At 43.0% G+C, this 27,966-nt stretch overlaps 1 protein-coding gene across 6 annotated transcripts in view; it reads right to left on the bottom strand.

The window, feature by feature from the left end:
* LOC129855463 (lysine-specific demethylase 4A-like) overlaps positions 1 to 27,966 on the bottom strand; it is a 59,810-nt gene that overhangs the window by 4,101 nt on the left and 27,743 nt on the right. For 5 of the 6 annotated variants that reach the window (XM_055923151.1, XM_055923152.1, XM_055923153.1 and 2 more), the window contains 9 exons: positions 25,768 to 26,177; positions 25,489 to 25,585; positions 24,961 to 25,142; positions 16,310 to 16,535; positions 4,059 to 4,135; positions 3,737 to 3,792; positions 3,394 to 3,502; positions 1,115 to 1,303; positions 150 to 320 (listed from right to left, as the gene is read on the bottom strand). In XM_055923151.1, the coding sequence (XP_055779126.1) occupies positions 150 to 320; positions 1,115 to 1,303; positions 3,394 to 3,502; positions 3,737 to 3,792; positions 4,059 to 4,135; positions 16,310 to 16,535; positions 24,961 to 25,142; positions 25,489 to 25,585; positions 25,768 to 26,177 (1,517 nt within the window). Of the gene's footprint in view, positions 1 to 149; positions 321 to 1,114; positions 1,304 to 3,393; positions 3,503 to 3,736; positions 3,793 to 4,058; positions 4,136 to 16,309; positions 16,536 to 24,888; positions 25,143 to 25,488; positions 25,586 to 25,767; positions 26,178 to 27,966 lie in introns of those variants that run through there. The other variant, XM_055923157.1, reaches the window with a different exon arrangement.

The following is a 27,966-nucleotide window of genomic DNA, read 5'->3' as shown; positions in this document are numbered from 1 at the left end:
ACCATTATTTATTGCTGATTTATCTTTATCGCAAAAACAAAAAAACGGGTACATTTTATGGACTTCTAGCCCATTTCGCCTAGCTCTCGAAGCAATCTATAAACTAATAATGAACAGCATATGAACTACTGAACCGTAAGTCTCCTTACCACGATGTCCTCGGGAAAGAGGTTGTCGCTGAAGGAACCGTCATCAAAGTTGACCTCATAGAACGTCTCCTTGGAAAGCTGCACCACGTCACACTGATAGTAGCGGCCATTTTTGTGCTTACAGATCACCCTCTGTCCCACGGTGAGCTCATGCATTGCTGCTTTGTTACGCTGAGAGAGGAGAGAGAGAGAGAGATCAGTGATGATTAAACGGTCATCAACAGGATTAGCATGAAATAAGAACTATCAACCTCTTTGGACTGGAAGCACATGGGCATACTTGTGGGAGTTTTCACTCAAAATCTAAAACCTAGTCATGTTTATGCAATACAATGTGGTGAGCACAGTCCTGAATACACTGAGTATACAAAACATCCAGATAAATCCAGTTCAAATCAGTGTAGATGAAAGGGAGGAGACAGATTAAAGAAGGATTTTTAAGCCTCGAGACAATTGAAACATGGACTGGGTATGTGTCCCATTCAGAGGGTAATTGGGCAAGACAAAAGATTTAAGTTTCTTTGAACGGGGTATGGCAGTAGGTGCCAGGCGCAGCGGTTTGTGCCAAGAACTGCAACGCTTCTGTTTTTTCCACACAACAGTTTCCCGTGTGTATCAAGAATGGTCCACCACCCAAAGGACATCCAGCCAACTTGACACAACTGTTGGAAGCATTGGAGTCAACATCCCTGTCGAACACTTTCGACACCTTGTAGAGTCCATGCCCCGACGAATTGAGACTGTTCTGAGGCCAAAGGGGAGTGCAACTCAATATTAGGAAAGTGTTCCTAATGTTTGCTATACTCAGTGTATATAGAAGGTTTAGAAACTATAAGGCAAAGTATCAGAAGAACGTTCCCAACTAATTCCCAAAACAGAGGCCTTCAGATTTCCCTGTCTGGTGTATAGCTTCCTCTTTCTGAAAGACAATCCTAAACACCAAGTAAAGTACAACTGATGTATACCTCTGTCTGAATAGGGCCCTTGTGCCGGCAGCAGGTGACGTAGACCACGAAAGGCCACTCGTCTGGCTGCATGAGGACCCCAGCGGCCTGGGCACAGGTAGGGTGGTAGGCCGTAGAACAGCGGCCATGGGAACACTGCACACAGCACCCGGACGTCTTCTTCATCCGCTTCTTACAGTAGTAACATTTCTGCACAGCACAGATAAGCATAAGAACATGCTCAGAGAGACAGGAAAGGGAAGTCTGACAGGGAAAACTAGGCCTGTATGTCCGGTCAAACAGTATACAGTAGCATGCTACATTCTCTAGAAATACAATTACTGTCATGATTCCTGTGAAAGGGCTAAATTCGGAAATAAGGCTTTGCAGAAAGAGATGTCATTTCATATCCCCCCTGATATGACATGTCAGAAGTTCTGACTGACTGGTCTTGAATCCCAAACTCACATGACATCCTCTAAATAGCCTAATCTCTAGTCCAAGGATGGGCAACTTTGATGGGGGTGGGGGCCACAGCTAATTTCCTGCACTTCTACACATTTTGCGATAGGGTGGAGAGAAATGATTACAGATTTGAATATGATATCTCAGTGAGGTCCCCCGGTCAGTTTAGATAGCTGGCCGCTAAAATAACTTGGCACTCTAAACATTTTTTTTGCTGACATGGGATAATTGAGTGACTAGTATAGAGGCGGATGTGCCAAACATTCTCAGGTTTTGTAATGCAAATAACATATTACTTTGACATAATATGCTGAAGAAGATATTCCGCCACTCCACTCTTTTCAGTTTGCTCCTCTCCATGCACCTTGGTTGGAGAGTGAGGTTGTGAGAGTTCCTATCCCTAGCACGTAATAACATGATGGTTTGTCCTCTGACAAATCAACTGTAAATTTCGGTGTTCCTCAAGGCTCCGTTTTAAGACCTCTGTTTTCACTATATATATATATATATATATATATATATATATATATATATATATATATATATATATATATATATATATATATATATATTTGACCTCTTGGTGATGTCATTCGAAAACATAATGTTAACTTTCACTGCTATGCGGACGATACACAGCTGTACATTTCGATGAAACCCCAAAATTGCCCTCCCTGGAAGCCTGTCTTTCAGACATAAGGAAGTGGATGGCGGCAAATATTTTACATTTAAACTCTGACAAAACAGAGTCTCCAGCTGTTTGCTTAGAAATTCTAGGGACAATAAGGAGGACTGCGTCTTGTGACCGTAGGTATGTACGGCCAAACCGATTTGGTACTGCCGTACATACCTACACATACGCTATGGTCACAAGACGCAGGTCTCCTTACTTAAGCAAACAGCTGCCCCCCTCGGGTTTGTGCCGTGAGGGAGATCTTTGTGGGCTTTACTCGGCCTTGTCTCAGGGTAGTACGTTGGTGGTTGAAGATATCCCTCAAGTGGTGTGGGGGCTGTGCTTTGGCAAAGTGGGTGGGGTTATATCCTGCCTGGTTGGCCCTGTCCCGGGATATAGTCAAACGGGGCCACAGTGTCTCCCGACCCCTCCTGTCTCAGCCTCCCGTAATTATGCTGCGATAGTTTTTGTCGGGGAGCTAGGGTCAGTCTGTTATATCTGGAGTATTTCTCCTGTCTTATCCGGTGTCCTGTGTGAATGTAAGTATGCTCCCTCGAATTCTGTCTCTCTTTCTCTCAGAGGACCTGAGCCCTAGGACCATGCCTCAGGACTACCTGGCCTGATGATTCCTTGCTGTCCCCAGTACACCTGGTCGTGCTGCTGCTCCAGTTCCAACTGTTCTGCCTGTGGCTATGGAACTCTGACCTGTTCACCGGACGTGCTACCTTGTCCCAGACCTGCTGTTTTTGACTCTCTCTCTCTACCGCACCTGCTGTCTAACGCTGGATGATCGGCTATGAAAAGCCAACTGACATTTCCTCCTGAGGTGATGACCTGTTGCACCCTCTACAACCACTGTGATTATTATTATTTGACCCTGCTGGTCATCTATGAACGTTTGAACATCTTGGCCATGTACCGTTATAATCTCCACCCGGCACAGCCAGAAGAGGACTGACCACCCCTCAGAGCCTGGTTCCTCTCTAGGTTTCTTCCTAGGTTCCTGCCTTTCTAGGGAGTTTTTCCTAGCCACCATGCTTCTACATCTGCATTGCTTGCTGTTTTAGGCTGGGTTTCTGTATAGCACTCTGTGACATCGGATGATGTAAAAAGGGCTTTATAAAGATATTTGATTGATTGACATTTACTGTGTTTAACTCACCAGTTTAAACCTCTGTAGAGGAATCCCACTCAGATCCACAGGGCTTCTCTCAGTGATGTTCACAAAGCGAGCCTCCAACACTGCTACTGCACACAGCACATGGACCCACCTACAACACACACAAAAACATGGCAATACACACACACCATCGTTAGTAGCTTATAAACTAAACTAAATCCTAGTAGATATCTTTCAATAGAACGTCTAAATATGTGAACATAAGTGTACATCAATCAATATACTGTTGATTAGAGTTGCAGAGTAAATGTTCAATGTGTGATTACTGATTGTTAGACAGGACCCCTCCCTAATCTAAGGAAATTTGACTGGCACACAAACTTACTTGTTGTTGTTGGCTTTCTGCAAGGCTCCACCCCTCAGCGAACACAAACAGCAACTCTGCAAACAGCAGAGCAAATTGTCAACCATCATCATCCAAGTCATCTAAACATAGATGTGGTACCTGCTACCTGATGACCAGTAACAGTTAGTCACATATCATTAGGAGACTACTGCAAACACTACTGCCAGATCTAATGACTGTTTAGAGTACTGCAAAGTTTGCAAACACTATTGACAGTGACAGCAACAGAGACTTGGGCCAACTAGGTGAGGTGAGCCATACATAGAGAAGGGCCACTCTGAGCTGTTGTAGAGACACTAACCTCAGTCATGGCGTTGGCCTTACAGCGAGCACACTTCCAGTCCTTAGTAACAATGTTTGGATCCACGCCATAACAGCCTGGTAACACACAACCAAACAAACACCAGGTCAGGGGACAAAATTAACAGAGCATACACCAAGAGCTAGTTTGGGAGGACGATTGGCAGACAGGCATTGATGAAGTCTTAAGTATTTCCTTCTTAATGCGTTTGAGCCAATCAGTTGTGTGATGACAAGGTAGGGGTGGTATACAGAAGATAGCCCTATTTGTTAAATGACCAAGTCCATATTAATGGCAAGAACAGCTCAAATAAGCAAAGAGAAATGACAGTCCATTACTTTAAGACATGAAGGTCAGTCAATACGGAAAACTTCAACAACTTTGAACATTTCTTCAAGTGCAGTTGCAAAAACCATCAAGCGCTATGATGAAACTGGCTCTCATGAGGACCGCCACAGGAATGGAAGACCCAGAGTTCTCTCTGCTAGAGGATAAGTTCATTAGAGTTAACTGCACCTCAGATTGCAGCCCAAATAAATGCTTCAGAGTTCAACTAACAGACATCTCAACATCAACTGATCGGGGGAGACTGAATCAGGCCATCAGTCGAATTGCTGCAAAGAAACCACTAGTAAAGGACCAATAAGAACAGACTTGCTTGAGCCAAGAAACACGAGCAATGGACATTAGACCAGTGGAAATATGTCCTCTAGACTCCAATTTGGAGATTTTTGCTTCCAACTGCCGTGTCTTTGTGATACGTGTTGTGGGTGAACGGATGATCTCTGCATGTGTATTTCCCACCGTAAAGCATGGAGGAGATGTTATGGCGTGGGGGTACTTTGCTAGTGACACAGTCTGATTTATTTAGAATTCAAGGCACACTTAACCAGCATGGCTACCACAGCATTCTGCAGATACACGCCATCTCATCTGGTTTGGGCTTAGTGGGACTATCATTTGTTTTTTAACAGGACAATGACCCAACACACCTCCAAGCTGTGTAAGGCCTATTTAACCAGGAAGGAGCGTGATGGAGTACTGCATCAGATGACCTGGCTTCCACAATCCCCCGACCTCAACCAAACTGAGATGGCTTGGGATGAGTCAGACGGCATAGTGAAGCAAAAGAAGCCAACAAGTGCTCAGCATATTGCGTGAATTCCTTCCAAGACTGTTGGAAAAGCATTCCAGGTGAAGCTGGTTGAGAGAATGCCAAGAGTGTGCAACGCTGTCTGCAAGGCAAATGGTGGTTATTTGAAGAATCTCAAATATAAAACATTTTGATTTGTTTAACACTTTTTGGTTATTACATGATTCTATATCTGTTATTTCATAGTTTTGATGTCTTCACTATTATTCTACAATTGAATGAGTAGGTGTTCTAAACCTTGAGACCGGTAGTGTAGCTATGTGTATGGAAAACATTTAATCACAGGTAAGATATTTAACTTGATTAGTATAGTCCATTTGTAACTCCACTCACTACTTGTAGCTGTATAGCCCATTTGTTTGTGTTGTTGGTCTTGGCTAGCTTAATGTTCCGGTCAGTAGCTAGCTAGCACTCAAGTGGCTGCTAGCACAGTCATGAAAAGAGGCAAGAGGGAAACCCTACAATATCATGTTTTTCTAACAAGCGAGAAAGCTCTGAAGAAGGCAATGTTGAAGAGAAATCTTTAGACATGTTGTACTTTTCTTGAATGTAGATTTATAATTGACTAAAAACAAGAAAATAGCATTTTGAAAAAGGTCAAGTTTTTGTTGTGAGCCAATGGGGTAACCTAGATAACACCGGTTGTTTACCCCACAGGCGGCATTCTATCTAATACCGACTGGGACTATCGCCATATTGGTATTGTTGCATCACTGGCAGGAGAGTTTTGGAATTCGTGAATTTACTGAGACCATGACCTCTGCGTGCATTATTGAGCATCATTTCCTGGTTTCAAACCATATAAGTAAACTCAGAAAAAAAAATAAACATCCCCCTTTCAGGACCCTGTCTTTCAAAGATAATTTGTACAAATCCAAATAACTTTAAACACTGTTTCCCATGCTTGTTCAATGAACCATAAACAATTAATGAACATGCACCTGTGGAACGGTTGCTGTTACTAACAGCTTACAGACAGTAGGCAATTAAGGTCACAGTTTGGACACTAAAGAGGCCTTTCTACTGACTCTGAAAAACACCAAAAAGAAAGATGCCCAGGGTCCCTGCTCATCTGCGTGAACGTGCCTTAGGCATGCTGCAATGAGGCATGAGGACTGCAGATGTGGCCAGGGCAATAAATTGCAATGTCCGTATAGTGAGACGCCTAAGACAGCGCTACAGGGAGACACGACAGACAGCTGAACGTCCTTTCAGTGGCAGATCACGTATAACACCAGCACAGGATCGGTACATCCGAACATCACACCTGCAGGACAGTTTCAGGATGGCAACAACAACTGCCCGAGTTACACCAGGAACGCACAATCCCTCCATCAGTGCTCAGACTGTCAACAATAGGCTGAGAAACACTGGACTGAGGGCTTGTAGGCCTGTTGTAAGGCCGGTCCTCACCAGACATCACCGGCAACATTGTCGCCTATGGGCACAAACCCGTCGCTGGACCAGACAGGACTGGCAAAAAGTGCTCTTCACTAACAAGTCGCGGTTTTGTCTACACCAGGGGTGATGGTCGGATTCGCGTTTATCATCGAAGGAATGAGCGTTACACCGAGGCCTGTACTCTGGAGCGGGATCGAGGTGGAGGGTCCGTCATGGTCGGTGTGTCACAGCGTCATCGGACTTAACTTGTTGTCCTTGCAGGCAATCTCAATGCTGTGCGCTACAGGGAAGACATCCTCCTCCTTCATGTGGTACCCTTCCTGCAGGCTCATCCTGACATAACCCTCCAGCATGACAATGCCACCAGCCATACTGCTCGTTCTGTGCGTGATTTCCTGCAAGACAGGAATGTCAGTGTTCTGCCATGGCCAGCGAAGAGCCCAGATCTCAATCCCATTGAGCACGTCTGGGACCTGTTGGATCGGAGCGTGAGGGCTAGGGCCATTCCCCCCAGAAATGTCCGGGAACTTGCAAGTGCCTTGGTGGAAGAGTGGGGTAACATCTCACAGCAAGAACTGGCAAATCTGGTACAGTCCATGAGGAGATGCACTGCAGTACTTAATGCCGCTCGTGGCCACACCAAATACTGACTACTTTTGATCCCCCCCCCCCCTTTGTTCAGGGACACATTATTCCATTTCTGTTAGTCACATGTCTTTGGAACTTGTTTAGTTTATGTCCCAGTTGTTGAATCTTATGTTCATACAAATATTTACACATGTTAAGTTTGCTGAATATAAACGCAGTTGACAGTGAGGGCGTTTGTTTTTTGCTGAGTTTATTTTGAAAGCTGAGAAATAGCCCTTTCAAATTATATGAAATACAATAGCGCCACATCATTCAGTCAATAAAAAACACCTGTGAAAATCATATACATGGAAAATCAACCCTTTCCCCCCCAAACTGCCATTTACAAAACTTCCTAATGAAGATAGAGGAAAAACTTTGAGCATATTGAGTCTTCCTTATTTTGTAACGGATGAAAATCTGAAATCAGAATAGTAATAGCCTAAAGTAACTTCTACTGTGAATGAGTTACAGCTGTTTTAGTTATCACTGGTATTTTTCTATAATTCTACGGATGTTCCGTGATCAAACACTTATCTGAATAGTATATTCAATGATGTGGCGCTATTATATTTAATATAATTTGAAAGGGCTATTTCTCAGCTTTCAAAATAAACTCAGCAAAAAACAAACGCCCTCACTGTCAAAGGCGCATATATATATATTCACCAAAACATATTACAAATGGCATTTAGTCTTACATATAAGGAAAGACATACAAGTTATATAATATTAACAAAAAATGTACTTTATTGAAATAATAAGGTTAGGGGAATACATTGTCATTCAAAACTGAAAACAAAGTGCAAGTTACATCGCTATCATAACCAACACAATAACACAGGGATATTGTCATCAAAATTGAACTGGATTTACAAAATATAATAAAGGCGCATATAACAATAATTGGCTTTTACAACTTCAATGTATTATGTAATACATTCCACTAGGCCTTGAATTAAAAGCATTCAAGAGAGGCAAAATGACCAGTGACAATTGAGTTCCTGGGTGAAGACTAGGAGTCCCTTTACTAGTGCCTATGTCTGCAATGAGTCACACTCACTGGAGTGTCACAACCTAAAACTACTTTGTTCCCTTACGATGCATAACTGCTTGCAGATTCAGGTGCTACACAAACAAACTGCGTCATATTCTCCTTTCCATATTTCCTGTAACAAAGCAAACTATTTCTAGAGTAGTCCTCCAGTACATTGACGTTCACCTAGGCTGTGAAGGCGTGTCCTGTGAAAGAATGGTGCGACAAACAAAAAAAACATCCGGTTGAAAATGTCAGTGAAGACACCTGCCAGTTGGTCAGCACATGCCCGGAGCACACGTCCTGGTAGTCCCTCTAGCCCCACGGCCTTGTGAATGTTGACCTGTTTAAAGGTCTTACTGCAAGGTAACAGGCGGCCCACAAAAAGACATAACAGCACAGTACAACAGTGGTGTGCTGAACGGTATCTCAGAACTCACAACTCATTGAACCTTGTCAAGGATTGGCTATTGCAGATAAAAACACGAAGAAGTGGATCCAGTGGGCACATAATCACCAACACTGGACAATTGACGAGTGGAAAAACATTGTCTGAACAAGTCCAGTTTACTTGAGTGGCATGCGTAGTTCCCAAGCCTCAACCCAAAAGAGCATCTTTGGGATGAGATGGAACGTGCTAAGGGCATAAAATTCACAAACTTTTTGGTCCACCAGCCACTGTGGCAGGTAGATAAGAAATTTCTAAAACAATACATGTATTACTAGTATAAGTAACTAAAATTACATATTGTTTAAATTAGATTGTTTGTGACCAGAGTCTTTTTAGAACTTCACAGATGAGACAAAAATGTTAATCTGCCCCTTTAAGGGCAGGAGGTTACTGTGGTAGCGTGACTCAAGTCATGCTTTTGAGATTGAGTCTGACTAGTAAAAGCGGTCTTCTTGTCCCTAGGTGTTGAAACTCAAACATAGAAAAACCACCTTGCTTGTGAACCTAACAACGTAAATAGCCAAGGACAAAATGTGACCTCAGAACACTTTCATTTCAAGTAAATTAGACCAAATGTTATGCCTGTGTGCAGCGCTTCAAAAAAATCTCTTTCACTAAGCTCTTCAGGTGCGCACAGCCAGGCAGTGTTGCAGTGTGAGTTGGAATAGGCTATATACAGTCCTGGCCAAAAGTTTTGAGAATGACACATATATTAATTTTCACGAAGACTGCAGCCTCAGTTACTTTAGATATTTTTGTCAGATGTTACTATGGAATACTGAAGTATAATTACAAGCATTTCATAAGTGTTAAAGGCTTGTATTGACAATTACAGGAAGTTGATGCAAAGAGTCAATAATTGCAGTGTTGACCCTTCTTTTTCAAGACCTCTGCAATCCGCCCTTGGCATGCTGTCAATTAACTTCTGGGCCACATCCTGACTGATGGCAGCCCATTCTTGCATAATCAATGCTTGGAGTTTGTCAGAATGTGGGTTGTTTGTTTGTCCACCCGCATCTTGAGGATTGACCACAAGTTCAATGGGATTAAGGTCTGGGGAGTTTCCTGGCCATGGACCCAAAATATCTACGTTTTGTTCCCCGAGCCACTTAGTTATCACTTTTGCCTCATGGCAAGGTGCTCCGTCATGCTGGAAAAGGCAGTGTTCGTCATCAAACTGTTCCTGGATGGTTGGGAGAAGTTGCTCTCGGAGGATGTTCTTAGGCAAAATTGTGAGTGAGCCCACTCCCTTGGCTGAGAAGCAACCCCACACATGAATGGTCTCAGGATGCTTTACTGTTGGCATGACACAGGACTGATGTTAGCACTCACCTTGTCTTCTCTGGACAAGCTTTTTTCCAGATGCCCCAAACAATTGGAAAGGGGATTCAGAGAAAATTACTTTACCCCAGTCCTCAGCAGTCCAATCCCTGTACCTTTTGCAGAATAGCAGTCTGATATGTTTTTCCTGGAGAGAAGTGGCTTCTTTGCTGCCCTTCTTTGCTGCCCTTCTTGAGTGCAAATGCACTCACACCTGCCTGCTGCCATTCCTGAGCAAGCTCTGTACTGGTGGTGCCCCAATCCCGCAGCTGAATCAACTTTAGGAGACGGTCCTGGTGCTTGCTGGACTTTCTTGGGCACCCTGAAGCCTTCTTCACAACAATTGAACCGCTCTCCTTGACGTTCTTGATGATCCGATAAATGGTTGATTTAGGTGCAATCTTACTGGCAGCAATATCCTTGCCTGTGAAGCCCTTTTTGTGCAAAGCAATGATGACGGCACGTGTTTCCTTGCAGATAACCGTGGTTGACATAGGAAGAACAATGATTCCAAGCACCACCCTCCTTTTGAAGCTTCCAGTCTGGTATTCAAACTCAAATCAGCGTGACAGTGATCTCCAGCCTTGTCCTCGTCAACACTAACACCTGTGTTAACGAGAGAATCACTGACATGTCAGCTGGTCCTTTTGTGGCAGGGCTGAAATGCAGTGGAAATGTTTTTTGGGGGATTCAGTTAATTTGCATGGCAAAGAGGGACTTTGCAATTAATTGCAATTCATCTGATCACTCTTCATTACATTCTAGATTATATGCAAATTGCCAACATACAAACTGAGGCAGCAGACTTTGTGAAAATGTATATTTGTGTCATTCTCAAACCTTTTGGCCACGACTGTAGAATTCGTATTGCTTTGACTTAGTGTGACTAATTTACGAGCTATGAAATATTAAAACAAAATGTGATCATACTTTACTATTTCTATTCACAAATGCGAGTGAAATGCTCACACTGTGGAGCCCTGACCACCCGCCAACGTGGCTGGTGAAATAGACATCTTACCCACCAATACCAAAATCTACCTGCATTTGGCCGGTGTCAATTTTGGGCCCTGAACGGGATGTTTGCAGTATCAATGTACCGCCGTCCAATTTGCAGCAACTGCGTGATGCCATCGCATCAGCATGAACCAACATCCCTATGGAACATTTCCGACACCTTGTCATGTTTATGCAAGAACACCTGCTCCATGACAGACTGACCAGGTGAATCCATGTGAAAGCTATGATCCCTTATTGATGTCACTTGTTAACCTTTCTGGCGCAGGAGTTCCGCTAGCGACCCACCTCGACAACATCCGGTGAAATTGCAGAGCGCCAAATTCAAAATACAGAAATAGTCATAATAAACATTCATAAAAAAAATACAAGTGTTATACATCGGCTTAAAGATGAACTTCTTGTTAATCCAGCCGCTTTGTCAGATTTCAAAAAGGCTTTACGGCGGAAGCATACCATGCGATTATCTGAGGACAGCGCCCCGCTTACAAAAGCATACAAAATTTTTACAACCAAGTAAAGGAATTACATAAGTCAGAAATAACAATACAATTTATCACTTATTAATCACTTACTTTTGAAGATCTTCATATGGTGCAGTCACAACAGTCCCAGCTACACAATAAATGTTTGTTTTGTTCGATAAAGTCCCTCTTTATATCCAAAAAACTCAGTTTTGTTGGCGCGTTTTGTTCAGTAATCCACTGGCTCCAAGGTTGTCAAAACATGCAGACGAATACATCTTAATAGTACCGGTAAAGTTTGTCGAAACATGTCAAACGATGTATAGAATTAATCCTCAGGTATTCAATTGTCTAAATAATTGATAATATTTAAACCGGACAGTAGCGTATTCAATAGAAAGGAAAAACAACGAAGGGCGCACAATCAGTCACGTGCGCAAACCAGCTCTGCATTCTTCCTCAACCCACTTACAAAAAGGTCTCATTCTTCTTCATTTTTCAGAAAACAAGCCTGAAACAATTATCTAAAGACTTGACATCTAGTGGAAGCCATAGGAACTGCAATCTGGGTCCTAACCCATTAGATACTGTATAGGCATTCAATTGAAAATACCCACATCAAAAAAAATCCATCCAGGAAGTGGGATTTTCCTCAGGTTTTCGCCTGCCATATCAGTTCTGTTATACTCAGACATTTTAACAGTTTTGCAAACTTTAGAGTGTTTTCTATCCAAATCTACCAATTATTTGCATATCCTAGCTTCTGGGCCTGAGTAACAGGCAGTTTACTTTGGGCACGCTTCTCATCCAGACATTGAAATACTGCCCCCAAGCCATGAGAAGTTTTAAATGCTCTTCAAATCAGTGAAGCTGAAGGGGAGGAGACAAGTTAATGAATGATTGTTAAGTCTTTAGACAATTGAGACATGGATTGTGTATGTGTGCCATTCAGAGGGTGAATGGGCAAGACTTTGAACGGGGTATGGTAGTAGGTGCAAGGTGCACTGGTTTGAGTCAAGAACTGTAACGCTGCTGGGTTTTTCACGCTCAACAGTTTCCCATGTGTATCAAAAATGGTCGACTACCCAAAGGACATACAGCCAACTTGACAACTGTGGGAAGCATAGATGACATCATGGGCCAGCATCCCTGTGGAATACTTTCGACACCATATAGAGTCCATGCCCTGACGAATTGAGGCAGTTCTGAGGGCAATGGGGGGGGGGGGGGGGTACATTGACAGTTACCTTCCAATCAAAAAGCATGACTGCAGCAGGTTTCTGGCTGGCTAGTCACATATCGAATCACAAGCCAGTTCGTTTTAGCTCTGAATAATACCTAATGACAAATGCTCTTCAAAATGAGCATGTTGGGTCGTACAGCTATCAAAAGAAAACATTAACATAAAAAAGTCAAGAACATCGCTAAATTAAGTAGGCTACCTTGCCTCGTTTTGATGACCGTCTACTCGGCTTGTTATTAAAAGGTCACTTCACAGACTCATCTGTAAATATTACAACATACCAACATAAAAACTAATTGTATAGAGTTTCTTACCTTAATTTTGTTGTCCTGATCTCAATAACAGAGCAGTGGAAAAGATGTGAGGAACCTTCAAGTTCCCTCTCGGTGGCAGCATTCACTTTCAGTCCCCGAGCCAAAACACACAATTCGCTCAAGCCTGCCAATGACGCATTGGCATCAGCCATTACTATGGCCTATAATAATACCTCTAATAATCAAAGGTTAAAGATAGAAACATCTCTATTTTTAGGATTTTTATGTTATTTGCACGTTTACTATTAATTGATCTCTTTGCTTAGCTTTACTTCCTAAAGTGTTTCAATTCCCTTTAATAAGTGCATCGATGACATCGTCCCCACAGTGACCATACGAACATACCCCAACCAGAAGCCATGGATTAAATGTAACATCCACATTAAACTAAAGGCTAAAGCTGCCTCTTTCAAGGAGCGGGACACTAATCCGAACGCTTATAAGAAATCCTGTTACGACCGGCTATGACTTCGAAACAGGCAAAGCGTCAATACAGGACTAAGATTGAATCCTACTACGCCGGCTCTGACGCGCAACAGATGTGGCAGGGCTCACAAACTATTACAGATCACAGAGGGAAACCGAGCCGCGAGCTGCCTAGCGACACGAGCCTACCAGACTAGCTAAACACGTCGAGGCAGACCACACGGAACCATGCATGAAAGCACCAGCTGTTCCGGGCGACTGTGTGATCTTGCTCTCAATAGCCAATCTGAGTAGGACTTTTAAACAGGTTAACATTCACAAAACCGCAGGGCCAGATGGAATACCAGGACATTTACTCTGAGCATGGGCTGACCAGCTGGCAAGTGTCTTCACTGACATTTTCAACATATCCCTGACGCGCTCTGTAATACCAACTTGTTTCAAGCAGACCACCATAGTCCCCTTGCCCAATAATGCCAAGGTAACCTAACTAAATGACTATTTCCCTGTAACACACGTCCATAGCCATGAAATGCTGGTCATGGCTCACATCAATACCATGATCCCAGACATCCTAGACCCACTCCAATTCGCTCCTGCCCCAACAGATACAGAGGCAATTTCTATTGCCCTCACTGGACAAAAGGAATACCTATAAGAATGCTGTTCCGGGCCTCCCGGGTGGCGCAGTGGTCTAGAGCACTGCATCGCAGTGCTAACTGCGCCACCAGAGTCTCTGGGTTCGCCCCCAGGCTCTGTCGCAGCCGGCCGCGACCGGGAGGTCCGTCTGGCGACGCACAATTGTCTCCTTGTCTCATCGCGCTCCAGCGACTCCTGTGGCGGGCTGGGCGCAGTGCGCGCTAACCAAGGGGGCCAGGTGCACGGTGTTTCCTCCGACACATTGGTGCGGCTGGCTTCCGGGTTGGAGGCGCGCTGTGTTAAAGAAGCAGTGCGGCTTGGTTAGGTTGTGCCTCGGAGGACGCATGGCTTTCGACCTTCGTCTCTCCCGAGCCCGGACGGGAGTTGTAGCGATGAGACAAGATAGTAATTACTAGCGATTGGTGGATACCACGAAAATTGGGGAGAAAAGGGGATAACATTTTTTTTTTTAAAGAACAAAAAAAAAAAGAATGCTGTTCCTTGAGTATAGCTCAGCATTCAACACCATAGCCCCCTCCAAGCTTATCACCAAGCACAGGACCCTGGGACTGAACTACTCTCTCTGCAACTGGATGCTGGACTTCCTGACAGGCCACCGCCAGGCGCTAAGGAAAAGCAACAACACATCCGCCACACAGACAATCAACGCGGGGGTCCCACAGGGGTGTGTGCTTAGTCCCCTCCTGTATTCCCTGTTCACCTACGACTGCGTGGTCTCACACAATGGTGGTAGTACTTATCACCGACAACGATGATGCAGCCTATAGGGAGGAGTTTAGAGACCTGGCAGTCTGGTGCCAGGACAACAACCTCTTCCTCAAAGTCAGCAAGACAAAAGAGCTGATTGTGGACTAGAGAAAATGGAGGGGTGGGCACGGCCCCATCCACGGGACTGTAGTGCAGCAGGTCGAGAGCTTCAAGTTCCTCCGTGTCCACATCACTAAAGAATTAACATGGTCCACACACACAGCTGTAAAGAGTGCATGATAGGGCTTACTCCCCATCCAGGAGGCTGAAAAGATTCGGCATGGGCCCTCAGACCCTCAAAGTTCTAAAGCTGCTCCATTGAGAACATATTGACTGGCTGCATCACCACTTGGTATGGCAACTGCAAGGCACTACACAAGGGGGTTGAGTACGGCATTGTCAAAGACTCTAGCCACCCAAGCCATAGACTGTTCACTCCTACCGCACCTCAAGCGGTACCAGTACACCAAGTCTGGAACCAACAGGACCCTGAAGCTTCTACCCTCAAGCCATGATACTGGTAAAAAGCTAATAAATGGCTAGCCATTCTACCTATGTTGATCCTTTTTTGCAATGACTATGCACACACTGGACTCTACCCACACACTCACTTTCACACCAACAAAGCACATCCACACATGCATACTGATACACACACAGCTAATGTCTTATCTATCCTGTTGCCTAGTCAATTTACCTACCTACATGTTCATAGCTACCTCGTACCCCTGAAAATCGACCCAGTACTGGTACTCCCTGTATAGAGCCATGTTATTTTTACTCATTGTTATTCACTTTTTTATTCCTCGTGTCAGTATGTCAAATTGTTGGAAAAGGATCAGACAGTAAACATTTTACTGTTAGTCACAAAGTATGTGACAAATAAAATGTGATTTGAGTCCAAAGTCCAAAGTAAGCCCATAGAAACGCACTGGGCTAATTTTAGAAAACTCTCGCATTGCCTCTTCCTTTCTGGTGTATATCAAATGTGTCAGAGTAATAAAAAATAAAAATTCTAGGCCTGAAACAGCCTGTAGTTAACTCCTCTAAATCAAGTCTGTCCAAACAGCTTGCTAGAGTAGAGTATAGCTGTTAACCCTGGTATTACAATTAAGGGTACAGTACAGCCCACAATCTCTCCAACTATAGCTGTAGGTAAACCTGCCGACCAGAAGCTTTCTGAAGGCTAGTTATTACCCTACGTACAAAACGCAGTTGCACACCTCTGCATAGTTTTGCTACGCAACAGCCATTTTGCATTGCTACTTGTAGTTCATCCATGCATACATACGTGGGGTATAAACAAGGTTTGAAGGTCTGCAAAAAGATAATGAGAGTATGTTATGTTGCGAGTACTGACTGGTGTGTAGTTAGTTAGTAAGTAGTACTGACTGGTGTGTATGCGGACACTGCAGTGGGAGCAGCTGATGAGCAGGCTGGTGCCGTCTGGCTCCAGGTGAGGGGTGGTGGGCGCCAGGGCTCCAAGCGCCTGCTCCTCAGCACCCTCCTCTGGCTCGGTGGTGGTAGTGAAACACATCTCAGCAATCAGAGGCTTAGTCCTCAGTCTGCCTCCAGGCAACACCACTGGAGTGTTCTTACAGTCATCAGCACACTCCGTCTGGAGATTAAAAAAATAATAATAATCATATTTAGCACCACTTGGAAGGACAATGGAGGATCATTTAAAAAACATATTTTTACAGTTTTTTTTATTTTTAAATCGCTTTGGTGCAATTTTCACAGCTCTTAGTTAAACTCAAAACATCAAAAAGGCAGTCGTTTCAAAACCACATTTTCAATTGACCAAGTACAACACAAAATCAGTCCTTTTTTCACCATACTTAATCAGTGTCATCTAGAAATACATATTTCGCATTGCAATACATGTTCATATAAAGTAATCGCCTGTCACAATGCACTGCTCACATTACTTTTGATATGATTCTCTTCTGCAAAAATACATTTCATTTACTTAATCCAACTGTTAATTGATGATCCCTAAATGTTTGGTAAAACAATAGATTTTACATGAAAACTGGTTTGTCTACTACAGATTGAGAACTACATCATGAAAATGTACATTGTCTGTAAAGTAGAAACATAAAAAGTATGATATACACTACCGGTCAAACGTTTTAGAACACCTCATTCAAGGGTTTTTCTTTAGTGTTACTATTTTCCACATTGTAGAATAATAGTGAAGAAATCAAAACTATGAAAAAACACATGGAATCATGTAGTAACCAAAAAAGTGTTAAGCAAATCTAAATATATTTGAGATTCTTCAAATAGACACATTTTCCCTTGATGACAGCTTTGCACACTATTGGAATTGTCTCAACCAGCTTCATGAGGAATGCATTTCAAATAACAGGTGTGCCTTCATAAAAGTTAATTTGTGGAATTTATTTCCTTCCTAATGCGTTTAAGCCAATCAGATGTTTTGTGACTAGGTAGGATGGTATACAAAAGATATCATTATTTGGTAAAAGACCAAGTCCATATAAAATGGCAATAACAGCTCAAATAAGCAAAGAGAAACGACAGTCCATTACTTTAAGGCATGAAGATCAGTCAATACGGAAATTTTAAAAAGTTTCCATTACTTTTGAAAGTTTCTTCGAGTGCAGTCGCAAAAACCATCAAGCGCTATGATGAAACTGGCTCTCATGAGGACCGCAAGACCCAGAGTTACCTCTGCTGCAGATGATACGTTCATTAGAGTTACCAGCCTCAGAAATTGCAGCCCAAATAAATGCTTCAGAGTTCAAGTAACAGACACATCTCAACATCAACTGTTCAGATGAGACTGTGTATCAGGCCTTCATGGTCAAATTGCTGCTGGGGAAAAAAACACTAATAAAAGGACACCAATAAGGAGGAGACTTGCTTGGGCCAAGAAATGTAGAATTGAAGGCATACTTAACCAGCATGGCTACCACAGCATTCTGCAGCGATATGCCATCCCATCTGATTTGGGCTTAGTGGGACTATCATTTGTTTTTCAACAGGACAATGACCAAACACACTTCCAGGCTGTGTAACGGCTATTTGACCAAGAAGGAGAGTGATGGAGTGCTGCATCAGTTGACCTGGCATCCACAATCCCCTGACCTCTACCAAACACATAAAAAAACAAAACACTGCAACTTATTTTATGACTTGTTAATCAAAAAGTCTTACTCTTCTTACTTCCGGCGCCGACCGAGATGGCCGCCCAGCTTCGCGTTCCTTGGAAAATATGCAGTATTTTGTTTTTTTATGTGTTATTCTTTACATTGGTACCCCAGGTAATCTTAGGTTTCATTACATACAGTCGGGAGGAACTACTGAATATAAGAGCAACGTCAACTCACCATCGTTACGACCAGGAATATGACTTTCCCGAAACGGATCCAGTGTTTTGCCTTCCACCCAATACAATGTATCTGATCCCAGCCGGCGACCCTATGCGACGCCGTAAAAGGGGCAAACGTAGCGGTCTCCTGTTCAGGCTTCGGAGACGGGCACATCGCGCTCCACTCCCTAGCATACTACTCGCCAATGTCCAGTCTCTTGACAATAAGGTTGATGAAATCCGAGCAAGGGTAACATTCCAGAGAGACATCAGAGATTGTAACGTTCTCTGCTTCACGGAAACATGGCTGACTCAAGAGACGCTAACGGAGTCGGTGCAGCCAGCTGGTTTTTTCACGCATCGCGCCGACAGAAACATACATCTTTCTGGTAAGAAGAGGGGCGGGGGTGTATGCCTTATGATTAACGAGACGTGGTGTGATCATAACATACAGAAACTCAAGTCATTCTGTTCACCTGATCTAGAATTCCTCACAATCAAATGTCGACCGCATTATCTACCAAGGGAATTCTCTTCGATTATAATCACAGCCGTATATATTCCCCCCCAAGCAGACACATCGATGGCCCTGAACGAACTTTATCTGACTCTTTGTAAACTGGAAACCACACACCCTGAGGCTGCATTCATCGTAGCTGGGGATTTTAACGAGGCTAATCTGAAAACAAAACTCCCTAAATTCTATCAGCATATCGATTGTGCTACCAGGGCTGGTAAAACCTTGGATCATTGTTATACTAACTTCCGCGACGCATATAAGGCCCTCCCCCGCCCTCCTTTCGGAAAAGCTGACCACGACTACATTTTGTTGCTTCCAGCCTACAAACAGAAACTAAAACAACAAGTGTAGAAGTAAATGAGACACATAGATAACATAAAGGCATAGGACAGCTGAACATTAAAAAACAGACCACATGAAGAGAAGAGACACATAGTCTGCCGATTCCAATAAGGGCACACATACCAGAGAACATACTGAGGCACTGAGCTAAATACAGGGCTAAGGCATAGGCCTATAGGATAGATGGACATATATTATTTTTAGGACAAGCACGGGTCTGGCCACTATTATAATCTAACTGAAAGCAGATATGGGCGTTAGTAGGCGTGAACAAGCAGGAAGCCTGAACTAAAAAGATAATGGTGGCAGGAAGGATTAGGGGAGGTATGCTTATTTGAGCCCATATGCTATATGTGTATAAAGACTGGAGCTGGGGCTGGGAAGCGGTGTGTGTTCCGCGGGCCATTCCAGGCTTTGATATACTCTGTATTAAAAGCATAATTGATTTCACAAGTTCTTGTAAGTGTTGTATTTGAACCGATTTTCCACGACACAAGCTCCCTCGCTCAGGTCTGTTCAACGCTGGTCCGACCAATCTGATTCCACGCTTCAAGACTGCTTCGATCACGTGGATCGGGATATGTTCTGCATTGCGTCCAACAACAACATTGACGAATACGCTGATTCGGTGAGCGAGTTCATTAGAAAGTGCATCAGCGATGTCGTACCCAGAACAACTATTAAAACATTTCCAAACCAGAAACCGTGGATTGATGGCAGCATTCGCGCGAAACTGAAAGCGCGAACCACTACTTTTAACCAGGGCAAGGTGACCGGAAACATGACCGAATACAAACAGTGTAGCTATTCCCTCCGCAAGGCAATCAAACAAGCTAAGCTTCAGTATAGAGACAAAGTAAAGTTGCAATTCAACGGCTCAGACACAAGAGGTATGTGGCAGGGTCTACAGTCAATCACGGATTACAAAAAGAAAACCAGCCCCATCGCGGACCAGGATGTCTTGCTCCCAGACAGACTAAATAACTTCTTTGCTCGCTTTGAGGACAATACAGTGCCACTGACACGGCCCGCTAACAAAACCTGCGGACTCTCCTTCACTGCAGCCGACGTGAGTAAAACATTTAAACGTGTTAACCCTCGCAAGGCTGCAGGCCCAGACGGCGTCCCCAGCCGCGTCCTCAGAGCATGCGCAGACCAGCTGGCTGGTGTGTTTACGGACATATTCAATCAATCCTTATCCCAGTCGGCTGTTCCCACATGCTTCAAGAGGGCCACCATTGTTCCTGTTCCCAAGAAAGCTAAGGTAACTGAGCTAAACGACTACCGCCCGTAGCACTCACTTCCGTCATCATGAAGTGCGTTGAGAGACTAGTCAAGGACCATATCACCTCCACCCTACCTGACACCCTAGACCCACTCCAATTTGCTTACCGCCCCAATAGGTCCACAGATGACGCAATCGCAACCACACTGCACACTTCCCTAGCCCATCTGGACAAGAGGAATACCTATGTGAGAATGCTGTTCATCGACTACAGCTCAGCATTTAACACCATAGTACCCTCCAAACTCGTCATCAAGCTCGAGACCCTGGGTCTCGACCCCGCCCTGTGCAACTGGGTCCTGGACTTCCTGACAGGCCGCCCACAGGTGGTGAGGGTAGGTAACAACATCTCCACCCCGCTGATCCTCAACACTGGGGCCCCACAAGGGTGCGTTCTGAGCCCTCTCCTGTACTCCCTGTTCACCCACAACTGCGTGGCCATGCACGCCTCCAACTCAATCATCAAGTTTGCGGATGACACTACAGTGGTAGGCTTGATTACCAACAACGACGAGACGGCCTACAGGGAGGAGGTGAGGGCCCTCGGAGTGTGGTGTCAGGAAAATAACCTCACACTCAACGTCAACAAAACAAAGGAGATGATTGTGGACTTCAGGAAACAGCAGAGGGAGCACCCCCCTATCCACATCGACGGGACAGTAGTGGAGAAGGTGGAAAGTTTTAAGTTCCTCGATGTACACATCACGGACAAACTGAATTGGTCCACCCACACAGACAGCGTTGTGAAGAAGGCGCAGCAGCGCCTCTTCAACCTCAGGAGGCTGAAGAAATTTGGCTTGTCACTAAAAGCACTCAAACTTCTACAGATGCACAATCGAGAGCATCCTGTTGGGCTGTATCACCGCCTGGTATGGCAACTGCTCCGCCCACAACCGTAAGGCTCTCCAGAGGGTAGTGAGGTCTGTACAACGCATCACCGGGGGCAAACTACCTACCCTCCAGGACACCTACACCACCCGATGTCACACCATAAAGATCATCAAGGACAACAACCACCCAAGCCACTGCCTGTTCACCCCGCTATCATCCAGAAGGCGAGGTAGGCGAGGTCAGTACAGGTGCATCAAAGCAGGGACAGAGAGACTGAAAAACAGCTTCTATCTCAAGGCCATCAGACTGTTAAACAGCCACCACTAACATTTAGCGGCCGCTGCCAACATACTGACTCAACTCCAGCCACTTTAATAATGGGAATTGATGGAAATTATGTAAAAATGTACCACTAGCCACTTTAAACAATGCCACTTAATATAATGTTTACATACCCTACATTACTCATCTCATATGTATATGTATATACTGTACTCTATATCATCTACTGCATCTTGCCATCTTTATGTAATACATGTATCACTAGCCACTTTAAACTATGCCACTTTATTGTTTACATACCCTACATTACTCATCTCATATGTATATACTGTACTCTATACCATCTACTGCATCTTGCCTATGCCGTTCTGTACCATCACTCATTCATATATCTTTATGTACATATTCTTTATTCCTTTACACTTGTGTGTATAAGGTAGTAGTTGTGGAATTGTTAGGTTAGATTACTTGTTGGTTATTATTGCATTGTCGGAACTAGAAGCACAAACATTTCGCTACACTCGCATTAACATCTGCTAACCATGTGTATGGGACAAATACAATTTGATTTGATTTGAAATTGAGATCGTTTGAATCTTGAATCTCTGCTGCATCTCTAGTTATAAATGACGTGGTTAACTGTATGGATAAAAGGCAGCATTGTGCTGCCCTCTTTGGCAGGTCACCTTCATTGACCTGCCAAAGTCTTCCGATACGGTTGATCACTCACTGCTAATTGAGAGGCTTTCCTCAATTGGCCTAGACCAGACTGCATGTAACTGGTTTAGAAACTAAATGACAGATTTATTTTATTCAACTAGGCAAGTCAGTTAAGAACAAATTCTTATTTACAATGATGGCCTACCCCAGCCAAACCCACATGACGCTGGACCAATTGCGCCACTCAGGAGATAGAACTGAATGTATATCTGCTGATGGTGTTGAATCAGGTTTCCTGGATATTACAAAAGGTGTCCCGCAGGGGTCGATTCTGGGTTGTGTATTTAGATTGTTTACATTAACAATATTGACTTGTCTGTAAAAAAATTATAATCTACCGATGAGACTTGTGTATGCTATTGCACCCACGGTTGACCAGGCTCTCTGAACTACAGTCTACTTTCAATGTACTACGTAGCTTAATTCACCAGAAATTAGCACTGAATGCAGGTAAAACTAAGTATATGTTATTCTCTAGAACAAAAAGTCCCACTGTACCTAACATCATTACTAAACTTTAGACATAGGAGTTACCACACCCGGTATCAGGGATGGCTAACTCTGGAAATTAATTAGGTCTCTACAGAGTTAGGTAATTCAGCTTTTAGTTTTCTTGCACCTTATTTGTGGAACAATCTTCCAACATTTTCTTAAAATGTGATGTTCTGATGCCTCTAGGGCAATTCAGAAAGCTGATTGAGGTCCTTATTACTGATGAATGTGTTTTTTTTATGACCGTGTTTTTCTTTCTGCTTGCATTTTGTATTTATATGTTGGTGTGTATTCTCTGTAATTCAGGGCTCATCTGTAAAATAGACATTTGTCTAAGTATGACTCCCTGATAAAATAAAGTTTTATTTTTTTTTTTTTTTTTTTTTTTATATATCAATACAACACGCAAATAATCCAGAAAGTCCAAAACAAAAAATAAATGCATCCCCTATACAGTAAACGTGTATCCACAATCAGTTACTGGGGTATTTTTGATGGGGGGGGGGGGGGATAGAGTTCACACTGCATTACTAAAATTGCATTGGCCAATACAGTACTGTAATACCGTAATATATGCCATTTACGTAGCAGACACTTATCCAAAGTGACAAGAGTCCACACATTTTGGTATGTGACCAATCCTCAACTCTGGTGTTGCTAGACAGGCTTGATGCAAACTAGTGCCTACTAAACATTGTTTCTTGAATTTCTTTGATTACATTGTGAAAGATGTCCCCAATTATCGCACATTTGATGTTCAGTCAATTTTAAATGGGTAGCGCAAGAGTATTGCCTAATGTGAAAACAGTATTGTCATTTAATGTAGCATCATACATGTTTTGCTATTGGATTAAGTGATTTTTAAAATCATTTAGAATATATCAGAAGATATGTTGTGTTTTGCTGATTAAACCAATGCACTCATTATACACTGAACAAAAATATAAACATGTTAAGTGTTGGTCCAATGTTTCATGAGCTGAAAAAAACAAAATCCCAGACATTTTTCATACGCACAAAAAACGTATTTTTCTCAAATTGTGTGCACAAACTTGTTTAGATCCCTGTTACTTAGCATTTCTCCTTTGCCAAGATAATCTATCCACCTGACAGATGTGGCATATCAAGAAGCTAATTAAACAGCTTGATAATTACCTTGTGCTGGACAATTATTTTACTAGGCAAGTCAGTTAAGAACAAATTCTTATTTTCAATGACGGCCTAGGAACAGTGGGTTAACTGCCTTGTTCAGGGGCAGAATGACAGATGTGTACCTTGTCAGCTTTGGGATTCGATCTTGCAACCTTTTGGTTACAAGTCTAACCACTAGGCTACCTGCCGCCCCAACAATAAAAGGCCACTTTAAGATGTGCAGTTTTGTCACAGAACACAATGCCACATATGTCTCAAGTTGAGGGAGCGAGCAATTGGCACGCTGACTGTAGAAATGTCCACCAGAATTGTTGCCAGAGAAATGTTAATATCTCTACAATAAACTGCCTAAAACGTCGTTTCAGATCATTTGGCAGTACGTCAAACCTGCCTCACAACCACAGATCATGTGTAACCACGCCAGCCCAAGACCTCCACATCCAGCTTCGTCACCTGTGAGATCATCTGAGGGGTGGTGGGGGGCTAAGGAGTACTTCTGTCTGTAATAAAGCCTTTTTCTGGGGAAAAACTCATTCTGATTGGCTGCCCTCCCAGGCCCACCCATGGCTGCACCCCCTGGTAAATTATGTGAAATCCATAGATTAGGGTCTATTTAAATAGTTTCAGTTGACTGATTTCCTTATATGAACTCAGTAAAATCTTTAAAAGATGTATGTTGCATTTTATATATATTTTTCAGTATATTTCACAGTAAACATATTTTGGATCAATGGTTGTGTGGTGAAAGAAGTTTACAGTCAAATTAAATGTGAAATTAAAGGTTCTGAATGTAAGGCTGCGTTACAAGCTTTACCATTTGCGTTTTGTGACAAGAGTTTAGAAAATTCACCACATACTATACTTGTGAAAATAGTACCAAAGCGATTAATAAAAAGGGTATAATTCAAAAAGTAAAGTTTGCGTATGCTTTCATCTGTGCACTCGGTATGGCCATGGAGAGACACAGCAATAGAGCTAAACTCAGACTAGGCATAGAAAACATGAAATACCAAATTCGCTGTTCAAGAGTACTTAGTGGGGTGGTGAGCACTCTCCTCTACTCTCCTTTCCTCCTTCCTCACCCGCTGGTAGGTCTGGAACAATGAGCATACGGAGCAGTATGGGGCCTGGAGGCCCATGCGACGGTTGTACTCCTTCTCTCTCTTCAGGCTGGGGGGTCTGTTCTGCCACAGGTGGACGAAGGGCTTGGCCCACAGCTCTCCCTCTAACCCATCCTCCTCTACTGGGGGCTGCTCTGGCAGCTCTAAAAACAACAAAACAAAGATTGTTTAGCCTTAGCACAAGCCATATCCAAAGCGACTTACAGAACTGTTGACATTGACAGTGGTCCATGAAGGAAATCAAATCCACCATGCTATATGCTCAAATCCCCTGAGTTATTGGAACCACAGACAGTTCTAAAAACACACAGACAAACTACTATCATCTCATCGAGTATGCAAACATCGATATGAGTGAATGATGCTCTTTTCTATTCAATGCCAGAACATACCTGACACTGCTTTTCCTTAGGTCTTATCCAATATTTAGGAAAAGGAAGCCTAACTGGGGCTGAACTATGTGAATGAAAAAGTAATATTTATATTCACCCTCGTCACTCATGCTGTCCTTCATCAGAGGGTGATGGCGAGGCAGCTTCCCCAGTTTGCTTTGCACACCTTCATCCTCCGCTCCCTCTTCTGCCCCCTGGTGGAATAAAAGGGGTTAACAACAGAATCATTATAGCACTGATTCATTGAACATGTACAGTATATAGCTGACCTCAGAAAAAAACATTATAAAGCCAATCCTACAGACAGAGGTTAAGTGACGTGATGTTTGGACACTACTCCTCTTCTCCTGCGTCTCTGCTCCTCCAACCCTCTCACCTTGCTGTCGTCCTGTTCCTCTCCTTCACTATCACTACTATCGCTCCTCATCTCCTTGCTCTCTCCCTCGCTGTAGTCTCCCTTGGCGTAGCTGTGGACATGCAGCACGTCTGCCGGGCTCAGGGTCCTCTGGAAGAGTCGGTGAGCAGGGCTGGGGCTGTTGGCTGGTGCTGGAGGCTTCACAACCTCACTGGGGCCGGCCTTCTCTGAGCTTTGGGAGGAGGGGCCTGGTACTGCTGGTTGGGTTGACTGACTGTTAGTCTGTGGCTGAGACTTAATTAGAGTGGATTTAATAGAGTTATTGGCTTTCATCTGAAGTGCTAGCTTTCGGCTGGCGTTTGTGTTTCGGTTGGTCTTTGCGTTGGGTGGTAGCTTTGTTAGCTCATTTTTAACGTCCTCTGGCTTTGGCTCTGAAATAAACAACAAACAACATGAAAAACTGGAGGCACAAGGCAATGTCTAACTCAGTGGTTCTCAACTAGTTTTGCCTCGGGACACAAATTAAAATCAGGTAGTCTGTCTAGACCCAATATTCACAGCCAAAATACAGTTTTACCATAATCTTTGAAATGCAAGAGAAAGGCCAAAATGTATTATTCCAGCCCATGTGCAATTTAGATTTTGTCCATTAGATGGCAGCAGTGTATGTGCAAAGTTTTTGACTGATCCAATGAACCATTGTATTTCTGTTCAAAATGTTGTTTCACGACTGCCCAAATGTGCCTAATATGTTTATTAATAACTTTTCATGTTCAAAATTGTGCACTCTCCTCAAACAATAGCATATGGTATTATGGTATTATTTCACTGTAAATTGGACAGTGCAGTTAGATTAAGAAAAATGTAAGCTTTCTGCCACTATCAGATGTCTATGTCCTGGGAAATATTCTTGTTACTTACAACCTCATGCTAATCGCATTAGCCAACGTTAGCTCAACCATCCCGTAGACGGGACACCGATCCCAAATAAGTTAAGTTCAGACTGGAGTATTTATTGAATGTTTTTATTCAGACACCTGAGAACCATTCAAAACCTCCCATGACCCAAATTGGGGTTGCGACCCACCAGTTGAGAATCGCTAGTCTAAATGATCTCCCTCAAGTCAATCTGCAGTAGACTAGCGTCAGTCCCTGTTTAATTGTTTGGTAGCATAGTCAAAGATTAACTGAGGTTCCTTATCTTTGTACCTCAGTCCATATACAGTATTTATATATAGATTACCAGATTCAGTGTTTAATTATTTTTTTTTCAGTGAAGAACAAATTCTTATTTACAATGATGGCCTACCAGGGAACAGCCTTGTTCAGGGGCAGAACAGAATTTGACCTTGTCAGCTCGAGGATTCGATCCAGCAACCTTTCGGTTACTGGCCCAAAGCTCTAACCACTAGGCTACCTGATGCCCCTTAAGGGACAAAATGAAACGGTGGTTCTGGTGTTACACTTTGTATTTCATGTTTATGAGAAGCTTCCGATGAACACAATTGATCTTATTTTATGAGATATCTTATTTTAAAGTGACCTGAAAAGTTCAAAAAGGTCACAGACAGGTCAATGTTAATCCCTAGTCAATGAGGCACCAAATCACATGTCTGGCTTCTTAAATTCAACACTTCTTTTGTCCAATAACTAAAGATAGGTTGGCCATACTGTTCTGGGAAAAAATATAAACTGTTATGCAAATGATGCATTTAATATGCAAATGTAGCAGTACAGAAAACAACATTCCAGTAATTTAAGGCCAATCATTTAAAGTAGGGTGGTCATATTATTGACAAATCTTAATGCTTTATGAAAAACGGAGAGACAAACAATTTATGAAATTAGAATACAACTTCTAATACTACATTATGCAAATATAATACTTAATATGCGAATTTGTCTGTTCATTTAAAGTAATGTGGTCATATTGTTAACATATATTGATGTTTTATACAGAACTAGGAGTTTACACAGAGGAATAAGGTGGAGCCCGCACACACACATTTTCACACAAACACATGGGGGGAATACATAATCATGAACAAAAAAAGCAAGGTTACTATTTACCAATTAGTAACTGTTAAGCTGTATACTGTACACTGAATATACAAAACATTAAGAAAATCTGCTCCTTCCATGGCAGACTGACCATGTGAAAGCTATGATCCCTTATTGATGTCACTTGTTACATCCACTTCAAATCAGTGTAGATGACAC

The sequence above is a fragment of the Salvelinus fontinalis genome, chromosome 5 (assembly GCF_029448725.1).
Source record: "Salvelinus fontinalis isolate EN_2023a chromosome 5, ASM2944872v1, whole genome shotgun sequence".
NCBI lineage: Eukaryota > Metazoa > Chordata > Actinopteri > Salmoniformes > Salmonidae > Salvelinus > Salvelinus fontinalis.
This window is presented reverse-complemented; position numbering and strand designations above follow the sequence as displayed.